Here is a 14218-nt window from a genome sequence, read left to right as displayed (position 1 = left end):
AGCCATTTTAAAGCCTTGTAGATGGTTTTGACCGTCAGCATGGTGGCAGTGTTATAGTCTGCCTGAACTTCTAATACATGCAAAGAGGTGGAGTGCGAATGGAGCTGCGGTGGCCGGGCAGTCTTGGAGGCTTGCAGCTTATGATGCGAGTTGGGCACCTGCCTGTCACTCAAGGCAGTCACGCCTGTAATTAACGCTGAATTTGAGGTCTTACTATAAGTAAAAAGAGTAAATTATAAAAGAATATTTTCTTTTATAATTTACTCTTTTTACTTATAGTAAGACCTCTCTATATTTGTCATAATGAAGGAACTTTTCATTTCAACCTTGCTTCTCACCAAACGGTGGCAGCAGTGCACAGAGGAAAAAATTAGGTTTATTTGTGTGTAAAGCTGTGTAACACAGAGGAAGCACTAACATCAATATTACATATTTACTGCTACAATAAATATGTAATATTGATGTAATCCAAGAGTGTATGTTAAACTTAGCTTTTAATACATTAGACCAGTATGTTTGGGGTCAGACTCTCTGCCACTTCCACTGCTTTAGAGTATGTCATTTCCTTTCTTATGTAGCAGCAGTAACAAGAAATCTATATGTGTGTGATTTGTAGGAATGAATCACATGACTCACTGAGCCAAAATTAAACTGCCCCTGTGAGTATTTATGCAGACATGAAAGTTCTGTTTAAGACCATTTCCACTTTGTGGTTTTGTTAAAAGCAAGCCAGATGGCAGACCAATCAGATTGTGGTAAAATAGATCCCTCCCACTTTATTGTTTCTGCATACGTGATAGAATCAGTGAAGATTATAATTCCTGCTGTGCGATTGAAATAAAGAGCCTTTTCAAGTGGATCGCTTCGAAAATGTTAATCATATTATTTGTTGCTCTTCTGTTCCCCCTTAGAGGTAAGGACATGTACAGATTCCAGTTTCACTTCTGTTTCAGTTATTTTCCTTGTTTGTGATTTTTGTGTATCATTTCTTATGTATCTTTCAGGATATGCTGACATCCAAAGATTTGTCACAAAGACCGTCTATGTTGGAGAAGATGTGACTCTTAGATGTAGCCGCCGATCTGAATCTTCAGGATTCATGTTTTGGAACAAACTTGTTGCTGGAAACTTGCCTGAAGTCTTAGGAGCGACTTACACTTTTGATCAGGGGACTGTTAATAAGACTCCTCACATCACAGCACGACAAGAGCCTGGAACATTTATTCTCCATATCACCCAAACACAACTGAGTGACACTGCCTTTTACTACTGTCAAGAAATACTGGAACTACAAACAACATTGTTAAATATTACTCTTCTCAGTGTCAAAGGTAATTAGAGACACATTCATCTTTTTAATGCTCAACTTTTTATTTGTAGAAACTTTGCAAACATAAATACACACAGTGTTAGAGTGGTGGCATCATTTTAACTTGTTCTCGTTGTACTGCTTTGCAGGACATGAACCTGATATCACTGCTGTCATTCAAGATGTTCAATCTAATCCAGTCCATCCAGGAGACCCTGTGACTCTCCAGTGTTCAGTCCTCTCTGACTCTGATCCTCAGATGTGTGCAGAGAATCACAGTGTGCTCTGGTTCAGAGCCGGATCAGATGGTTCTCATCCGAGTGTGATTTATGTGCATGGAAATAGTGGAGATAACTGTGAGAGGAGTCCCGATGCTCACTCTCAGCAGAAATGTGTCTACAACTTCTCAAGGAACAGTATCAGCTCCTCTGATGAAGGAACTTATTACTGTGCTGTGGCTGCATGTGGCCAGATTTTCTTTGGAAATGGAGCAAAAGTGGACTTTGAAGGTAACTGCACAAGTGTCCTGGAAATGTATTTAAATTAAATCCTTAAATATCAGCTTAAAACAATGGGCTGTTTACGTATATAACTTACTGTTTACTTATATAATAATATTGTTTTACTCCTTATTCACTTTTGTTGTTTATTCTTTTCAGCAGCCAATTGTCAGGGGATCTCTACATTTCTTTTTCTGCTGAGTGTTGCTTTGGTTATAAGTCTGATTGTTATAGCCTTGTTGATTTACAACATCAAAAAACATAAGTGTTTGAGTGGTAAGGAGTCAATCTACTCTTCATTTGCATTTTACTTTTTTGTGCATGCTGATTTTAATCATGGTTTGTCTCCACTGTACCACACAGCAGCTGTTGCCCTGCAACAAAGTGCTGGAACATCCAGTGATGATCAACAACAGGTACGTTATTTGAAAACTTACTGTTGGTAAATTGTTGTTCACGTCAACCTTTGTATCAAATTTGGTTATATGTTTCTACAGACAAATGAAGACCTCTTGGTTTATTCCATGCCAAATTTTACAAGGAAGAAAGTCAGCCGAAATGTAAGAAGGGGTGCAAAATCAGGCACCGAGGAACAGAGCGTCTATGCTGGTGTCAGGATTTTGGGGTATGAAGAGTAACACACAACTGGTTTAGCTTGTAGTTTTTTCATCAATCGGTGTAGAGTAGCAGTAGTGGATCATAAGCCCCTTGCTGGACATTTTTTTAAAGTACTTGAGCACTTGTTTGTGTGCTTATTTTTTATGTAAAACTAGATGTCACAAATGGGATTTAAGAGTTGCTTAAAGTGTTTGTCTGCAGTTCAGATTGTAAGTGGAGAAACAGCTAAGCTTATGACTTTTTAAGTTTAAAATATATTTGTCTTGCTCTATATTTATTTATGGTTAGGCTACAACATTGTTTAAAAATGTGTTACAGGTTTAACACAAATGTATCACAGTTTTAAGATTGGCCTGATAAACCCACCTGCATATAACTTGTATTTTGTGTTGATTCGCAGGAAATGAAAATTGCTTGTGCTTGTGTTTCACGAAAATTTCAGAACTGAAAGTAAATTATACTTCTGAAGTAGCCACCATGTTTTTTGTTTTTTTTTTAACAGCCAGAGCTAGACATGGTGTTTTACACCAGCCTGATAATTTGGCTTCGACTGACAAACCTTAATGCATAATAGGTGACTTAATTTGGCGTAGCTATTTATCACTTAAGTTTAATCAATGGCTCTGATTGTCACTTTTGTCAGTAATTGTTTAAATTAGCAGTCCAGCAGTAAACAAATTTACATAATGCATTATACAAAAACAGGGTTACCACAGCTAACATTAAACTCAATTTACTATGCGTCACATTTAATGAATAATGTGATCATCTGATTTACTGGTGGTGGTTAGCTGAGCTGTTTTCTATATTTAATGTAAAAGTGATTGAATCTGAATGCTCTGTCATAACAAATGAAGAAAACTATGTAAGAGGCCTGTTGCACCTGGCAGCTGCTCTTGTGTAGAAATAGAAACCACTTGACAGGAATTAAGCCTCTGTGGTATGGCGTATGCCACTTTTTCCATGAAGTTAATAGATTTAAGGTTTATACTTGCCAGATTTATTATGTCAGCTGATGATTTGGAGTATATGAATCTGTTTTTTTTCTTGTTTTGAATGCTGGTTCTATGCATCCAACAATAGTCAGTGGTGGTATTCACTCACTAAATCACCAACAAGCACCACTGGCCTGCAGAGGGCAGTAAAACAACTGCAAGAATCAAGTTAAGTGGCTGTTGTTTTACTAGTTTTGTACAACATACATTTCAATCAGAAGGGACGAGTTACGAGAACGTGCACATTTATTAAGTACAATAAATGCGTTTTGGTGTTTAGACCCTGAAGTGACATCATCTGAGAAGGGGGAAGAAAGGGAGGTGAAGCCTAAAGAGATTTTCCCCCAGGGTTTGGACCTGCCGGTGGTGGAGAGGAACTGAATTAAGGAGTTTTATGCTCGAATGTGATTGGCTGCATGAGCAAGGGCATGATCACTGATAGGAGAAGGAGGTGCTTCCATTAATCAGCTGACGAGAACTAGAGAGAGGTTAAAGAGAGTACAAGCAAGTATGAAAAGGAAGGGAGGAGAGAATGACCCAGGAAGCTTGCTAGAGAGCGGCTTGAAAATAGATAGTTGCAGTATTTTTTTCTTCATGATATTCAGTGATGTAGCAGGTCTGTTCGACACCCTCCTAAAAGAGAGTTAGGAGGGTGGAAAATTAGAACTGTGATATCAAAGCAAAATAACGTCAAGGCAGCTTTAGCAGCAACAGCGTGGCACTCAAAAGTATTCTACACACAGAAAGATATATTTATATAATTCACAGACAGATGTGATATCTAGTCAGTTAGGAAGAACACAGAAATGTAAATAGATTTACCCCAAAGCTAAATTTACCTTTAGTCTCTTGAGAAAATCAGGATTGCGATGACGATTACACATAGAGCCAACAGAATCCCGAGCACAACAACAGCTGGGTCCAGTTTTTGTCCTAAAATCAGAAGAATTCACTACTTTAACGTTTCTTTACAAACATCTAGGAATTAAAGGTTTTTGTGTTTTGTTTTTTAAATGCTGTAAGTTGTTGCTGTAAGAATATTTAGTATAATTACTTACGTGTCTCTACTGTGGTTCCGTCACCAAACAGGATCTGTCCACATGTGACCACAGCACAGTAGTATGTCCCAGCATCAGAGGACTGTCTTATAGTTTTGGACAGATGATACACACACGTCCTTTCCTCTTCTCTGCTGGAACTGTCACTATAAATGATGCCTGGACGGGATTCTGACCCAGCTCTGAACCAGTGGACACTGTGTTGGCCTGGACATTGGTCTGTGTGTTCTTTGCATGAGGATGACAGTGAACACTGGAGGTTTACAGTGTCGCCCAGGTGCACCGACTCCACATCAGAACTTTGTTTGATGTAGATGGGCTTCTGTTGACTTTTTGGATCTGCGTGTGACCCAAAAACACATGAAAGGTTATAAACCATAATTGTGTGGACTTTTAAACATACAGTATATATAGCAAATACATTAAAATGAATATACCTTACCTTTCACAGCGAGAACTGTGCCATTTACAATTGTCATTGTGTAAGCTGATCCTGCCTGACAGATGTATGTTGCATCATCTTCTGGGCTTACATTTGTAATGATGAGTGAATATACATTACCAACTTTTGTCGCCCTAAATCTTGATTTATCGATTTGTTCTTCAAGTGTTATTTTGTCAAAACTTCCAATAGCCACTGTTTCAACTGTGTATTCAAAATTCAGTTTAAACCAGTACAACAATCCAACCTCAACGCCTGGGACTGAACATGTCAGTGTGAGATCATCTCCACGTTCAGCCACAGTCAGTGAAATCTGGTGAGGAACCCTAAGGGCCTGAACCAGAGCTAAAAAGCACAAACAATGACAAGGTTAGCAAATAACATGCCTGTTTAATACGGTTTAAGATTTATAAAAGGCACTTACAGAATGTACTCAGAAGAATCAGGGCAGCCAGTCCGAGCATTGTGGTAGTACAATGTTGCACAATTGTCTTCCCACCAATGTCATCAAAAGCAAGGTGATGCATTTTTTTTTCAAAGCAGAAATCATCCTGATTGGCTGAAACACATTGCCGTGTAGTTTTTTTCCTTAACCCAGAATTTAGAACTAGAGAATTTATTATTTAAAGATACATTCAACAAGAACAGGAACAATCAATCAAATATTAATTTCTCTCTTCAAATTATATTAAGTAATGTGTGTGTCCTGGTGGTAGTTTTCAGGTGTGGGAGTTTTATTTAGCCAGGTGGGCTCAGGAGTTTTTGCTTGGAACTCCTGACCAGTTTGTAAAAACTGCTACACCTTAAAAGTCATTCACTGTGATCTGTTGGGTGACCATGACTGGATTTCGTAGACAGGGAAAAAGATCTATCTGACACTAAAAAAAAAGCCCTAATGTGGTTGGTCAGTTATGGGTCTTGTTAATCATACTCTCAATGGTCTCTTACCAACAGATACTGCTGTTGCTGTCTTCCTCTCATAAGGGACTCATCAGTGTCAGTGTTTTATTAACTGTCAGTTGCACCCTGTCTCTTTGTTATACAGAGCCTAAAGGACAAAGCCAACAAACAACAGGTACACATTTAAAAGCTGTGGTGGGCCATTTGAATGGTTTACCAAGAAAAGCTCGACTATGTGAATCAACAGGATATGTATTGAGGTTAGCAGTACAAGAAGGGATGCGGTATATCGGAAATTTAAGTCTACTTTAGTTGTGGTACTTGATTGTTACATGTTATTTGTATGTGCTCATATACAATGTAGAAGGGTCACATTGATCTGTCCTTGTGTAGTCATAGTTGGTTATCTGCCCTCTCTGAGCTAATAGTAAAAGTGAAAGTGTGTCATTTCAACAGCAGAGCCCACGAGCCAAACTGCATTTCAATCATGAGAGACTCAGCGAACTGAATGAGAAATATTTATTAAGTACAAAGTTTGAATGTGCATTGGCGTCCTAGACCCCGTCGTGAAGACCACATCCGAAAAGGGTGGGGGAAAAGGCAAGAGGAGAGGCCGCTGGATCAGAAGATCCCCCCGGGGTCTAGACCTGGTGATGGTGGAGAGCTGGAGGGCAGGAGATAGGAGGCCTGAACCGGCATGGATCTGGTGGTGCTTGGGGTGGAGGAGGGTTGCCAGGTTCGATCAGAAAAAAGCTGGACAGGAGATGGAGACTTTTAAATTTCGTGCTAAGCTGTGAATGGTCAGGAGAGGGATGGAAAGCCACAGCTGATTGGTGAGGGAGGTGCTTCCAATTAAGCACCTGACTAAGAGAGCGGAATAGAGGGGGAGCAGAGGAGTGAGGGATAGAGGGAGAAAGATTAGGAAGCGGATAGGGATAAATGGTGAATGATGGGAAACAGAGTCTTCCTGATTGAACTTACGCTAAGAGCTATATTTGTGTTTTGGTTTATGAATTCAAGTTTGATAGTGTACATTATATTGTAAAGGAAGAGTTAACTTTTGAGGCCACCACCATGTGGTCTGTAATGTCTCCATCAGCCCTGCAGGCACATGGTGTATGTCTGAGAACAGGTTCATGTAAACATTGCTGCTTTTATTAATTTGGTCTGCACACACAGGCAACATGAGCTCCACTTATGAGATAAAATAAGCAGGTCACTGTGAGAGTGAGAGGGTTATAGTCCAGCCCCCTGTGACACAAAGATCTGAGCTGGGTTAGGACTGAAGTGACAATTACAGGAAGAAAGCAGCTTTCAGATCTTCTGACAGCTCAGCTCAGCCACAACTTAGCTCAACTTTTTTTTGTGAGTCAGTTGTGGTTGTAAATGTCACCTATCTTGTCCATCCCTGTACCAAACTCCTGTGTGTAGGTGTTGTTGAATTGCAGAACTGTCACTGTTACAGTGAAAGGGCTTAGTTGCAAAGTTATGAGCCTGCATAATCATCGAGGCTTTACCTGCAATATCTGGGCGTAATCTATATATACAAGTAAGAAGTGATGTAAATTGAACACCAATAGTGACCTAAAAGTGAAATATATTGTTTGGTTCATCAAAACATTCAAAATTTCCAAGATGGCTGAACAGGGCGGCCATCTTGGAAATGATGTCTGCATAGGTTGGACTAAACCTTCTGTAATTTTCTTTCCCTTTATTAGACTTAATAGAGATAATGTCCACCTGTAGCTTAGCTACAGCTTGATATAACTTGGATGCTGCAACTGCACCATTTCAATAAGATATTCATTGTAAAAGTGTGATTCTCAACAGACATGAAAAAATTGTTCATTTTTGCTTTGTGCCATCTTACGTTACAAAGAGCCAGAGGCATACAAACTACCTTTATACAAAACCTTTATTCAAATACAGCTTGTAGTTGCTGAGATATAATCTATTCATTTTGGGCATGCCATTTCCAAGCTGAGGCCTTAAAATAGGCTTGGGGTGGAAAGGGATAAGCTAAACCATTGTCAAGTTTATCAAGTGTTAATCATCTGGCATCTAAAAATGAAGGAAGAGTGAAAAACTATAAATCCAGCTCTGACTCCTCTCCCTTTTTATTAACTTTTTCTTGAAGTTCTTTGGTTATTATGTTATGACATGCAAATCCAGACCTGCATTACAAAGAAAACTAGATCCAGTTTGTCCCCTGTGGTCGTTTGAATGTGGCACGGGCAAAATGCCAGGTGTTTGTAACAGGTCATGAAGTCCCACAGGGGACACAGACACCAGCCTCCTGCAGCGTTATAGTCACCCACTCCACCTCCATTTGTTGACTCTGGTCAGATTGAGTGAGCTCACATTTATTGCTGAGTTTTTTAGCCTACATGTAGTATAGTGCCAAAGAATTCTACTCAAACAAGGTTAAAATGTCACCAGCTGAGTATTAATAGTTTGTTAATTGTTTGTTAACAGTCAGTTTGTTAACTTTGGGGTATTTGAGGCTCGTTATTGTTGTCATTACCAGGTTGAGCAACATTTGCAATTAGGACAGTTCATATTGGCTGATACACTGCACAGTGAAGTGTAACCTTTGCCATTGTTGATCATCTGAGAAATACTGTAGAGCCGTTGTTGGTTTTGTTTCATGTGTTCATAATGGTGTATTATTTTCCTCTGTGGTTGTACAGCGAAACAAAAGCTTAAAAACCCAGCCAATCAGATTGCTCAGAGATATTTCCACCCACTTCATATAAAACATTAAGATCAACGATTTGCCACTGTGATCTACATTAGAAGCTGTCGCAAGTGGAACGACGAAACAATGCTGATTGTTTTTTATTCACTGCTGGTGCTCAGTGCAGGGGGTAAGTACATTTACAAATGTGACAAACATATGTCTGATTAATTTCGTATTTATCATTTTAAAAAGAAAATAGGAGGAGAATTTAATTTCTGTTTGTTTTTACAGATTGTACAGAAAATCAGCTCTTTGAGACACAAACTGTTCGTGTTGGAGACGATGTGAAACTGACATGTCTCCGGGGTGGTTTGGGAACCCTTTATTGGTTTAAAGTTGTTTCTGAAAACTTTCCTGAAATCTTAGGGAAAACATCTAGCTTAGATCATTTTAATAACCGCATCAGTACTGAAAAAGAGACTGGAGCATTTGTTCTGTACATTAAAAGAGCAGAACAAGGTGATGCAGGAGTCTATTTCTGCATGAAAACATCCTCACATGACCTAACATTTATAAATAGGACACACCTCAGAGTTGAAGGTAATGGATACATGTGCCTTATTTTCCTGTTTGTGCACATTAAGAGTTGGCTCATGTTGACATATTTCATATATTAACTGTTTTTCTGTTTCTCAGGACCTGCACTTACTGCAGCCCCTCCATCAGATCCAGTCTGTCCAGGTGACACAGTGACACTGCAGTGTTCAGTCCTCCACGACTCTGAGAACAAAACATGTCCAGCAGATGACGGCGTGTTCCGTTTTAGCACTGAATCAGAGCATCCGTGTTTTAATAGCACTGAAGTTAACCGTATAAATGAACATGAAAAAAACACAACAAACAAATGTTTCTACAACTACTTCAGAAACTGCAGCTCCTCAGACGCTCGGCTCTATTCCTGCGCTGTGGTCACATTTGAAGGGGTTGTGTCTGGAAACAACACTGAAGGTAACTTATTCATTTATTCAACCTAAAACAGTCTAAAAATGTGAATGGCTGTTGTTGGTATTATATGATTGGTAAATTAGACTTTTGCAGTTGATTCTTTTTTTAAACTTTATGTTTCAGAATTCATGAAAGGGAATTCCCTGATGGCCGATGCATTTTTGCTCCTGTCGTGTGTTGCTTTGTGTATAAGTCTGATTCTTATGGCTGTCCTCATCTATTGTATAAAGGCTTGTAATGGTGGTAGTGGTAAGAAAACATTACTTTTATTCTATTTGGGGAAAACATTGGACTTAAATGTGTCCTGAGTCTGTACTGAAGTAGTAGTAAAATTCAGTGAAAACCTTTTGTGATTAACATACATTAAAGTAATGTTTGGTCATGATTTGGTCGACAGGTTCTCCAGAAACAGGTGGTCTGTCAAATGTGCTTCAACTGAAGGTAAGATTAATCTCATAAAAATTCCTTTATCATTAGCATTTTTCATAAAAGTGACCATTTTCTCTCAGAGAGATGACGACATGTGGACGTATTCTGCTGCAGTTTTTACCCTGATGAATTCTCATATCGTTGGACCAAGAAGAAGAAACTGCAGTCAAGTGACAGCTAGAAACTAGTTTTTGCCACAAAAATGGTGCTGTTAAAAGTAATAGCAGTGCATCCTTATCGTCTGTCAACTGTCTCTAGAGACACACCTGGCAGGACAGGAATGCCATCTTCAAGCTAGTGCATCAAAAAAAAAAACAGCTACAATAACGCTTCTGTAAAACTGGATACTTATGACTACTTAGTCCTTAAATTGTTACACAATTAACCAGGTTGCCTAATAGTACTTTTTTACTTTTATTTTTACAAAATTTGCATGAACATTTTTGCAAGGATGTAAAAATTACCATTTGTGTTGTTTCACATTTTACTTTGTTATTGTTTACCTTCCTAGTTGTAAAGTAAAAATAAAGAACATTTTTATGAAAGGCTGTTTTAACATGACTCATTCATACATATCTCATAAATAACTCACACCGCAGGAATCTTTAATCTTTAACATCCTTATACCACATTCTTAGACTCCCACATGTTGTAGTTGTCTGTAGAAGGGCAGGTGAAAGTTTTATGTCTGGTGCCTGCATGTTAGTAGTTTCTCATTTTAGATCCAAAAATCACTTTTTCAATGAAACAGCCATCATTACTGACAAATAAGATATAGAAGTTCTTTTTTTGAGGGAGCGGCCAGGGTTCTCTGTGAATGCTGATTCATTAAACAGGAAGTAATTAGCTATTATAGTAATTCTGCTATACTCTTGTCACCTTAAAAAATTAACTTTTATTTTTTATAGACTTTATATAGGGAACTAAATTTACATTATATGTATTTGGAAGATGTTGTCTTAGTGGACCATCAGTGCAGTGTGAAGTCTTTTTCATGTCAAAGCCACATGTTGCATCTGCACTTGCTGGCTGTGGTCGACCATTTCTTAGCCTTTGCTCAACCTCTGCAGTTGTTTACTCAGAACAGACCTAACAATGTACTTTAACAGGATATGTATTGTGGGCAACAGTCCTAGAGAAGAAGAGCTGTCAAAACCCTTAAAAAATAGTAGACTGATAAGCATGAATTCATTTGTTTATCAAAAACTGCTTGCTTTGAGAAGTTACAGAAAAAGTAAATAACACTGAGACCGGCAAGTTTTTCTGCTGCTCTGTGTTGCCTTAATGACAGTTTATTCACAGTTACATTTACATCAGTTCCCTTGTGTGAGCATGTATCAGCTCTCTTCCTGTTAATCTTAACAACAAACCTGTCTGATAATGAAGCAATGCTATGATGATTCAATGCTTTCAGAACAGCAGTTGGAACCATTGAATGTACACCGCTGTCTGCTTTTCTCAGAAGCTGCCAGGTTAAAAGCAGGACAGAGTGAGAGGCCCCTTCACATTTGAACATTAGTTGAAAGCCGAACCACAACACGCTGTGTGGGGAAGGAAAAAAACATGTGAAAAGCAGGACACTAAAGTACGTTGTCTACACATATCTTCTTACACTGTTCAGAAATGACTCATACTGCACATGTGCTTAGTGACAGCTGGATAGTCATGAACGTCACAGGTAGTATCTTCCTGCTGTGCATGTTGGTTTTACTAGCATGATTTATAAAGGAATCACATCAGTTGTATCCTGATGAGGATGTGAAATTTGTTACACAGATTAATAATCTTCAGTTCTTTTTTGGTTCAACTCAATTGAATTTTATTTGTTTTTAACAAGCAGATTTGTCTCCAGACCCAGACCCAGAGCCAGCACTTGAAGGCAAACTGTGGCAAGAAAAAAATCTCATTCTGTTCTTGGTTGTGCACTACCTCACATGAACTATTCCCTTTTTCAGTTTAAATGTTGTAGATGTGATGTATAGTATCCACTGTATCAACAAACTGTATACCCACAGTAATTTGATGTGATGAACACCTAAATTTAATGGCTATCACAGGAAGACATTTATCAGAACTAGTTAAATGCACATGTTCAAATTGTCCCACCTCATCTACCAAACATTCATGCCCTGACCTTTCTGACGAGCTCTGTTGCGTTTTTTTCAACAAAGTGTCAGCAAGTACCTTAATGGAAATGCATCATATTAAGTTATAACAATCACTGTACAGATGTGTGTCCGTCTCTTCCTACATTAATTCATGGTTAATTACGCAAATTATACACAATTATATACTGCAAATAAAGGCGCCTGTGCCTGTATTATCTTATTACTATATATGAAATGTTGGTAGTTTCTGTAAACACAAGGCACAGCATGTAATGTCACAAACCTTTGACTACGCCTAAAGTGGCAGGAAGTGCTCTTGTGAATTTGTGTCCTGTGTGTTTAATCACACGTGTTCAGTGGTCTGGCATTTCACAACCATCCTCCCACCTTCAGAAACACCAGCAACCCTCCTAACAACATCAAGATGATCATGCTATGGATTAAGCTGCTTTTTCTACATCAAGGATGTAAGTGCTTTTCGTCTTAATATCCTTTTGAGATTTTACTTTTACTAAATATGTGACTTTTATTTCATGATTTTCTATATTTTCTTTTCATTCAGACTCTTTGGTTCCAGTGAAAACAGTTCAGCTTGGTGAACCAGCGGTTTTAACCTGCATGTTATTTAATGAAGAGCTCAGCACGAGAGAAGTCCACTGGTACAAGCAGAGTCCCGGGGACACGTTGAAATTAATTGTGACCCTGTGGAAATCTACACACCCAGATTATGCACCAGAATATTCTAAATCAATAGTCGACGTACAGTTCAACAACAGTTTTAGCAACCTAACAATTTTGCGTGTGAGCCAAGAGGATGAAGGGATGTATCACTGTGCAGTCACAGAGTGGATTAAGACGAACTGGAGAGCGACATATTTGGTAGTAAAAGGTATTCTAATCAAAGTATCACAAGATGTTTTAAAAGATGTTCCTAAAAATGGTTGGTAATATATTTTAACTGTTTTTAATTAAACAGATAATAATCCAAGGACATCAAACTACACTGTTGTTCAGCATCCAGCAGCATCTGGTCCAGGACTCTCAGACACTCTGCAGTGTTCGGTCCTCTCTGACTCTCAGAGCAAATCCTGTTTAGGAGATCTCAGCATGTTCTGGTTCAGATCTCATAAATCTCATGCAGACATCATCTTCACTGATGGACACAGACAAGATGAATGTGAGGAGAGATCTGACTCTCAGAAGAGATGTGTTTACCGCTTCTCTAAGAACATCAGCTCCTCTGATTCTGGGACCTACTACTGTGCTTTGGCTACATGTGGGGAGATTTTATTTGGACGTGGAACTAGGCTGGATGTTCAAGGTTTGACTGTTGAGTCATAATTTACTATCAAATTATACAAACATACATGTTGCATGTGTGTAATCTTTAAGTTGATTTGTTTCTGTCTTTTCATGACATCACAGAAAGCAGCAGTCTGAAGGCAGAAGTTGGTACAATTCTCCAGTGTGCCATCTTAGTTATATGTCTGGTTGTCATAGCTGTCCTCCTTTGTGCTCTTAAGAAGAAGAAGTGTGATTGTTGCAAAGGTAAATAGAAATAGCTCATATTTCTTGTTTTCATGTTTTAAGTGCTGCATATTTGTTCATTGTTTTTGAACTATTTCATTATCCAGCTGAGGACCTGCATGCTGGTGGTCTGAAACTTAAACTGGTAAAAGTGCTCAAAGCTAAATATTTCAATTATATCATGAAAATATCTACAAAGTATATTAAGGTTTTGATGTTTTGATTTTATTTCTCTCATTTCTTTCTTAGAAAGATGATGGCACATGGATTTATTCTGTTGTCCTCTTCAACATGATAAAACCTGAAAACGGTGCAGTCACAGCAGAGAGAGAGCGGATCTACACTGCTGTCAAGGCTTTTGGGCTCGAGTAGTGAGACAACCGATCTTTGCTGCCAGTATTGAATGTTTTAGTTGTTGGGTGTCGAGATCCAGCAGGTTTCTTATCGTTATTATATGGTTATTAGAGTGTATGTTATTTAAATTTTAGGCTTGGGCCCTGAAGATTTCACCGCTCCTTATCTTCCAAATACATTAAAAAAAATGAATCAAGTAGAAATGTATTATCTCATGTGTTTATAACAAAACAACAGCCTTTGACTGTATGTTGTAGACTGGAAATTGAACAATTCCACATAAAATATTCTAA

At 38.5% G+C, this 14218-nt stretch overlaps 3 protein-coding genes and 1 long non-coding RNA gene across 5 annotated transcripts; 3 read left to right on the top strand and 1 right to left on the bottom strand.

Moving 5' to 3' along the window:
- The first annotated feature begins 594 nt into the window (after positions 1-594).
- On the top strand, positions 595-2898 carry LOC114442559 (uncharacterized). 2 transcript variants are annotated; one of them, XM_028416247.1, is made up of 6 exons: positions 595-913; positions 1005-1331; positions 1459-1818; positions 1972-2085; positions 2173-2225; positions 2307-2898. In XM_028416247.1, exons 1-6 carry the CDS (start codon positions 871-873, stop codon positions 2445-2447), a joined length of 1038 nt encoding a protein of 345 aa, XP_028272048.1. In that variant the 5' UTR covers positions 595-870; the 3' UTR covers positions 2448-2898. The 2 variants fall into 2 exon arrangements, with proteins under 2 accessions (XP_028272048.1, XP_028272047.1); XM_028416246.1 differs by having other exon boundaries at positions 1969-2085.
- On the bottom strand, positions 2853-5411 carry LOC114442560 (uncharacterized). The gene is made up of 5 exons (XM_028416249.1): positions 5347-5411; positions 4923-5267; positions 4481-4819; positions 4262-4355; positions 2853-4055 (listed from the first exon to the last, which is right to left on the bottom strand). The coding sequence occupies exons 1-4, from the start codon at positions 5384-5386 to the stop codon at positions 4264-4266; spliced, it is 816 nt and encodes a 271-aa protein (XP_028272050.1). The 5' UTR covers positions 5387-5411; the 3' UTR covers positions 2853-4055; positions 4262-4263.
- Positions 5412-9121: 3710 nt separating this feature from the next.
- LOC114442864 (uncharacterized) lies at positions 9122-10232 on the top strand. The gene is made up of 4 exons (XR_003671386.1): positions 9122-9510; positions 9631-9756; positions 9905-9948; positions 10017-10232. It is a non-coding gene; the product is annotated as an uncharacterized LOC114442864 (long non-coding RNA).
- A 2179-nt stretch (positions 10233-12411) lies between these two features.
- On the top strand, positions 12412-14211 carry LOC114442348 (uncharacterized). The gene is made up of 6 exons (XM_028415809.1): positions 12412-12511; positions 12607-12933; positions 13021-13365; positions 13470-13592; positions 13679-13716; positions 13821-14211. The coding sequence occupies exons 1-6, from the start codon at positions 12469-12471 to the stop codon at positions 13941-13943; spliced, it is 999 nt and encodes a 332-aa protein (XP_028271610.1). The 5' UTR covers positions 12412-12468; the 3' UTR covers positions 13944-14211.
- Positions 14212-14218: the final 7 nt, after the last annotated feature.

Source organism: Parambassis ranga, chromosome 10 (genome assembly GCF_900634625.1).
Source record: "Parambassis ranga chromosome 10, fParRan2.1, whole genome shotgun sequence".
In the NCBI taxonomy this organism is placed as follows: Eukaryota; Metazoa; Chordata; class Actinopteri; family Ambassidae; genus Parambassis; species Parambassis ranga.
The sequence above is the reverse complement of the archived record's forward strand: the minus strand, read 5'-3'. Positions and strand labels throughout refer to the sequence as shown.

Bases quoted from the DNA above. Each gene is read 5' to 3' on its own strand.
- LOC114442559 (XM_028416246.1), top strand. From the start codon at position 871: ATGTTAATCATATTATTTGTTGCTCTTCTGTTCCCCCTTAGAG. The intron at 1,819-1,968 runs GTAACTGCACAA...TATTCTTTTCAG, and splicing joins AGCAAAAGTGGACTTTGAAG to CAGCCAATTGTCAGGGGATC. The intron at 2,086-2,172 runs GTAAGGAGTCAA...TGTACCACACAG, and splicing joins AAAACATAAGTGTTTGAGTG to CAGCTGTTGCCCTGCAACAA.
- LOC114442560 (XM_028416249.1), bottom strand. From the start codon at position 5,386: ATGCTCGGACTGGCTGCCCTGATTCTTCTGAGTACATTCT. The intron at 5,268-5,346 runs GTAAGTGCCTTT...TGTGCTTTTTAG, and splicing joins GATTCTTCTGAGTACATTCT to CTCTGGTTCAGGCCCTTAGG. The intron at 4,356-4,480 runs GTAAGTAATTAT...TTCTGATTTTAG, and splicing joins CGGAACCACAGTAGAGACAC to GACAAAAACTGGACCCAGCT.
- LOC114442348 (XM_028415809.1), top strand. From the start codon at position 12,469: ATGATCATGCTATGGATTAAGCTGCTTTTTCTACATCAAGGAT. The intron at 12,512-12,606 runs GTAAGTGCTTTT...CTTTTCATTCAG, and splicing joins GCTTTTTCTACATCAAGGAT to ACTCTTTGGTTCCAGTGAAA. The intron at 13,593-13,678 runs GTAAATAGAAAT...TTCATTATCCAG, and splicing joins GAAGTGTGATTGTTGCAAAG to CTGAGGACCTGCATGCTGGT.